The sequence below is a fragment of the Diospyros lotus genome, chromosome 14 (assembly GCF_014633365.1).
Source record: "Diospyros lotus cultivar Yz01 chromosome 14, ASM1463336v1, whole genome shotgun sequence".
Lineage (NCBI taxonomy): Eukaryota > Viridiplantae > Streptophyta > Magnoliopsida > Ericales > Ebenaceae > Diospyros > Diospyros lotus.
The window spans coordinates 18,043,849-18,050,289 of record NC_068351.1 but is presented as its reverse complement, the minus strand read 5'-3'; the positions used below and the strand labels follow the sequence as shown (position 1 = coordinate 18,050,289).

The window sequence follows — 6,441 nt, the reverse complement described above, 5'->3', positions numbered from 1 at the left end:
CGTGTTTAAAGACGAGTGGTAAGTCAAATAATAGGTAATAGGAAAAGTTAAAGACGTTGAACAATAATTATGTGAGATTTATAATATTAATTTTGATAACAACCAACTTAGTAGTTAGGACACAATTACTCTACGACCATATGATAGCAATTGTGTGGCAAAAAAGTAAATTAATTCAAATACACAATATATATATTAATTTTAATTTTAAGGTGAAAGTTAAGTAAAATTTTTATATTACAGTTTAAAAAATTAAAAAAAAAAAAGACTTTACAGTCAGGGTCTATGTGTGGGCGGATTGCTCGGAATCGTCAATTTACAACCACGAAAGCACCTTCCTAATTGAATAACAAAACAGAAGTTGCAACTTGCAAGTTACGCCGCCCGCCCGCCATTGTCAACTGAGCGATCTGAGTCAAATAAACTGGAGATTCATCCATCTCCGTCGTCGGTTCTACCGCGTCCCCTAGATCAACGGCTGGAAGGGCACCGTATGACAACATACAAACGAACAAAGAACGATCGAAATCCGAAATTATGGATGGATGGATGGATTTCAATAGTGGTCTTCTTGCCAGTAAATTTGAGCACCGCTTTCTTAACTGCGAAGCAATCCAACGCAACGCAGCGCAGCAGCGAAACGATGCCTTCCTATATAAAGAGATCCGAAGCCACGACCTTCTTTCATCATCCATCCTAATTTCGAAAGCATTAATTTGCAGTTTCGAATTTCCCGCCAGTGCTGCTCCGCTCGAACATGTCGAATACGGTGCGATATCTCAAATTTTCTTTGTCCTTTGTAGAAGATTTTCATCTTCGATATATAGCATTGCCTCAGTTTTAATTACTTGTGATGATTTATCTGCCAATTATCTTGGTTTTTGGACTGATGAGCTTGCTTTTCTGCTATGTTCTTTGCCGGATTTATCGCCAGTCCGCCGAGCAACGTCCTTTCACTCTCAAATTTGAGGTATTCCGGCCATGCGCATTTAGCTTGATTGAGGTTTTTTCTGTTTGAATTTTGTGCTATGCTCAACTTTCGTTTTGACAAATCTAATGATAAATCATTAATTTATGGAACAGAGAGAGTTCGATCAGCGGTCGGAGAGAGTTAAGTCTCTGGATTTCCATCCAACGGAGGCATGGTAATTAAGGACGCTGATGATCGATGCCTTTTGTTTGGAAATATTTTCAGTTTAGTTCTAATTAATTTCTTTGTTTCATGAAACTTCCCGCTGCAGGATCCTAGTGAGTTTGTACTCTGGAACACTTTGCATCTGGAACTACCACTCGCAAGTAAGATTTAATTCTTATGGCATTGGCCCTCAAGTTTCATGCCATTGTTGTACAAACTCTGTTTGTCTAGTAATTAAAACAAACCACATTATCGGCCTTTCCCCAGTTCGTTAGGTTACAAGGAGCTCAGAAATTCAATTTGCACTTTGAATTACTAAGAGGACTTGTAATTAACGCTTTCAGCACTAAACCAGGGTTTCTTCTTAATTTACAGGTTATGGAGAAATCCATTAAGGTCACAGAATCACCAGGTATATAGTTTTTTCACGTTTTCTGTTTGCAGTTCGGTCTATATAAGAAGATCCCGCTAATGGCATTTATCTTTGCAATTGTCCAATCTGATTCTGATGGCAATGCCTTTTACATCCACAGCCTTTACTGAGTTGATTTTGAGTCGTATATATTTTTGCAGTGAGGTCGGCGAAGTTTGTGGCTCGCAAACAGTGGGTCGTTGCAGGAGCCGATGACAAGTTTATTCGTGCATACGACTACAATTCGGTCGAAAAGATCAAAGAAGTGGAGGCACACACGGATTACATTCGGTCTTTGGCAGTGCATCCTACCCTCCCACTTGTGCTGTCATCATCGGATGACATGCTCGTAAAGCTTTGGGACTGGGAAAAGGATTGGGAGTGCATTCGGATCTTTGAGGGGCACAGCCATTATGTAATGCAAGTAACATTTAATCCCGTAGATACCAATACCTTTGCAAGCGCCTCGCTTGATTGCAGCGTCAAGGTATAGCCTGCAGGGGTGGGCACTTGACTCATATATAGAACTGTTGTTTTACTTCAATTCGATCAAACTATTATGATATCTTTCTGATTACACTTCCTTCCACAGATATGGGATCTTGGCTCCCCTATTTCGAGTTTCACTCTGGACGGCCATTCCAAAGGGGTGAATTGTGCTGAATTCCTCACGAGTGGTTCTCATAAGCCATATCTGATCACGGGTTCTGACGATCACCTTGTTAAGGCATGCCTCATGAGTACCATCACATTTCATCTTCAGTTCTTAATAGTAAATGCAAATAAATATATCCTATTTTGTACTTTTTTGCCACCGATTGAATCTGTGTGAATTCAGGTTTGGGACTATCAGACCGGAACTTGTGTCCGGACACTAGAAGGCCACACTCATAATGTTACTGCAGTATATGTTCATCCTGAAGTTCCCATTATACTTACAGCTTCAGAAGATGAGACTATTCGCATATGGCATGCGACAACCTATAGGTAACTTACCCAACATAATATCATATAAACATGCATAACAAAAGTTCAGCCTCATCTTGTTAGCAAAATCCAGATTCTGATATGTAGTCATCTCTGTAATCGAGCGTTTTTCAATCTTTTACAGGCTTGAGAATACACTTAACTATGAACTTGGAAGAGTTTGGGCAGTTGGGTGCGTGAAAGGTTCTGCCAAGTAAGTTTTTTCGTTACTTTCGCCCATCATATGTCTCTAGGTTTTGTATTTCTGGGTAGACGCGAAAGTTTCTTAATCTTCATTTTGTTCCCATCACTCAATTTAGTCATCCATATGGGATATAGAACCAAAAACAAACATCTCATAGTCTGGAGAATTGCATTCTCATCCGCTTGTCCTTACCGGCAATAATCCCATTCTGTTCTATCAGGGCTGTGTTTGGTTGCGATGGAGGCACCGTTATGGCCAAAGTTATTTGCTCTCAGAGTTGGGATTCTGTAAATCTTGAGACTGAGGGGGAAGACTCGAAGGAATAACTGTAACTGTCAAGATGGATGCCAATAATTGATGAGATGAAGTGAGTAGTCAAGCAGCAGCAGTAGCACGAGGAGGAATAGATGAGTACGTTGTTATATAAATATAGAGTATGGTGTGTTTGGAATAAATGAATGAATGATATGTAATAATTCAATATTTCTGCAAATATGTATTTTGCTGTAACTTCCATTCCCATGGGATGGGAGCACTTTCATGTATTATATTTATATATATATTTTGCATGGCGTGGGGATACATACAAAAGACATATAAACATCTTTTGTATGTATTTGTGAGACAAAATGGTGACAAAGTAGTAGTTTCTGAATGTTTTGGAATAAACCCCAAGTGCGACTTAATTTGGTGATGATCTTAAATTAAATATGATGCTATATATCTTTTGTTTTTGTATTTTTGTTACTCTTCTAATTAAGTCAAAGTCAAAGATGATATTAATGCCATCTAATACACCAACCCTTCACCCGATGAGAGGTTTATGTTGGTCCGGATTGGTTCCCTACTGCTACTAGCTAGTGCATGATTATTTATTATGGAGCCAAAGCTTAGCTTAAAATTTTAAAATCACATTAAATTATACTAAAATTATTAAAATAATTAAATTTCCTTGAAAAGTTGAAATCCTTTAAATAAGCATTCATTCATTTTTCTATTTCATGATTGAAAGAAATTTGTAGGCTTAAATAAATTAGAAGGAATTTGTAAACTTTTATCAATTAAAAAATTACTTGAAAACATTAAATGAACATATAAACTAATTAATATTCATCTCAAGCTTGCCATTAAGTTACCTTAAAATTAATGCTCTTTTATTTTTATTTTTTTTTGAAACAGTTTATTAAATCACATTGAAGCTATTAAATGGTTGAAAAAAATTTGTAGGTCTTGAACAAAATTATAATGGATTTGAAGTATAAGAAGAGAAGAAAAAAATTAATATTCATCTCAACTCAGTAAAGTTTGAGTATTTAAATAGTATTTTCATTTTTGTTTTCTTGGGTTAAAAGAAGGTACTATTGCTCCTATAAAAAATGTGAGTATTTAAAAACTAATATTAATCTCAAGTTTACCATTAGTTTGCATTAAAATTAATGCTCTTTTATTTTTTATTTTATTGAATTTTTTTATTAAATCACATTGAAGCTATTAAATGGTTGAAATAAATTTGTAGGTCACTATTGCTCCTTTGTTGGCAATCTTGACAAGGAAGTTGTGACTGCATTTTTAGATAATCTTTAAATCTCAATGTCAAGTATTTATCCTAAAAAAAATTAGGATAAATTAAATTGACACCCTTTAAAGTTAGAGACAAATATAAGAAAAAATAAAGCAAAAGGGTGGGAGAGATCTCAAAGAACCTACTCACTAGGTTTCTTGAATTCCAAAAATCCTACTTTTGCAATTGAAAATCATTAGTTCTTAAACTTGATCTTGAGATCAATGACGATCAAATCTTTCACAATGAATGATTAAGTTGGTTATCTAATCCTACAATACTCAAAAAGAAGTAGCAAATTTTTATAAAAATATCATAATTTGAGATAATCTCAAGAATTAAAGTTTTTTTTGGCAAAATGAAAAATTTTGAATTTAAAAAATAGGTGAACCCAAGGCCGAACCTTCCATGAGGCCCGTGAGGCAGTTGCCTCAGGGCCCATGAAAATTAAATGAAAATTAATGTATTTGGGGGCCCATAAATTGGAACCCCCTTTTTTGGTAAGGGCCCAACCGCCCACGGTTTCCCCCTCCCCTTCGAAGCTTCGCGTTCGCCCCTGTCCTTCTTGCCTTCTCGCTTTCGCAGCCCTCTCTCGCTCAATCGCTCTATAAGTCCCTCCGTCGTCCTCATCCTTGCGCCTTGCCTTCACCGTCGGTCGGTCAGTGGCTCGCCCTCGCTCTCGCCTCTCGCTGCCTCTTTCTCCTTTCGATGCTCCGTCGGATCGTCGCCCTTCGCCCTCGCTTTCTCGCCTCTTGCTGCTCGATCGGCGTCGGCGGTAGCTCGCCCTTGTGGCCGGTCACTGGTGGCTCGCTCCTCGCTGCCTCGCTCTCAGTCAACAGTCGCTTCAGCTTGACCGCTTGCTGCCTCAGATTCGATCCGATCCTTGAAGCAAATCTGCTTCTCCAGAAGAATCCAGATCTATTTAGCTTAGCTTCAACTTACACTTTCAGCGGTTAGTTTCTCTTTCACGAATCATTTTCATTTCGTCATTTTCATTTCGTTTTGTTTGTGATATATTCGGAGATTTGGATTATTTGATAGCTTGCCTATGTCTATTTTATTGATGTTGGATGAATCTGGCAAAAGAAAATTTAAATGTGCTCTATGATTCGAGGGCCCATTTTTACATTTCGCCTCGGGGCCCTCAAATCTCAGGTCCGGCACTAGGTGAACCCCATTGCCAATTTCATATAGAATAGAATTCTACATCCTTGAAAGGAATAGAAAAGTAAAGAAAAATAATCTTTACTAAATTAAGATGAAGAAAAATGATCGATATTTATACCAACAAAACAAGAAGAAAACTAGAAGAAACACGTTAATTTGTTTTGCTAGTTAGTGAAGAAGACCACCACAAGCTTCAAACTTTTAGAAAACTATATATATGGAAAGAAAAATAAAAGAGAGAGAGAAATCTAGGATAAGAAATGAATAATGGAGATAGATGGTTGAAGGTTAAAAAAGAGTGGGGAAACACCACTTGTGAAACTAGGAAGGTGGGTGGGTTCTACAAGTAAGCAAATGTTATTCTCAAGGGTACAAGTTTGTTTTTATAAAACTTATTTTGATAATAAAAAAAATTTCCAAACAATTTTTTGAATTAGCATGAGAAATCTAAATGATTATAGATGCCGAAAGAACACCCTCAGACACAAGCTAGAGTGGGATTTCTAGAAGGTTCAAACATCTTAGTGGTTTTGTTCAAACATCCAATCTTTCCAAAATGCCTTAGTGTTTATCCTAAAGTCTGAACCAATGAATTTAGACATCTAAATAAAGATGATCTTCTGTACATCCTCCAAGTTTACATGTTCTTCAAAAACACACAAAGGGGAGATGTTTTATTTATTTGTGACTAATATCTTTGCTAAAGATCAAAATTCTCTTAACTTGCTTCATTATAAATTAAGTCAAACAAGCCAAATATTTTTAAAATTGGAAAATTATGTTTTTTTGTTACAAGTGTGCCCTTACTATGTTATATTGCCTATTGCGTCTAGAATTTGAACACTTTTTCATCTTTTTGATCTCTATTAAATTAGAAAATATATCGTCTAGATTGTTTTCTCTTTTAGCTATATATATATCTATAGGTTGCTAATATTTCATTAATGAAAAATAAGTGGTTCTTGTTGAAGAGCTCACAAATGTTGTCCTCCTCT

At 36.5% G+C, this 6,441-nt stretch overlaps 1 protein-coding gene across 1 annotated transcript; it reads left to right on the top strand.

Moving 5' to 3' along the window:
- The first annotated feature begins 536 nt into the window (after nt 1-536).
- LOC127790396 (coatomer subunit beta'-2-like) lies at nt 537-3,404 on the top strand. Its single transcript, XM_052319899.1, has 10 exons — nt 537-769; nt 935-970; nt 1,084-1,145; nt 1,242-1,296; nt 1,511-1,547; nt 1,709-2,034; nt 2,140-2,274; nt 2,386-2,534; nt 2,659-2,727; nt 2,939-3,404. Exons 1-10 carry the CDS (start codon nt 758-760, stop codon nt 3,042-3,044), a joined length of 987 nt encoding a protein of 328 aa, XP_052175859.1. The 5' UTR covers nt 537-757; the 3' UTR covers nt 3,045-3,404.
- Nucleotides 3,405-6,441: the final 3,037 nt, after the last annotated feature.

Excerpts from the sequence above, each read along its gene's own strand:
- LOC127790396 (XM_052319899.1), top strand. Across the intron at positions 1,297-1,510 it reads TCTGGAACTACCACTCGCAA|GTTATGGAGAAATCCATTAA; the intron begins GTAAGATTTAAT and ends CTTAATTTACAG. Across the intron at positions 2,535-2,658 it reads TGGCATGCGACAACCTATAG|GCTTGAGAATACACTTAACT; the intron begins GTAACTTACCCA and ends AATCTTTTACAG.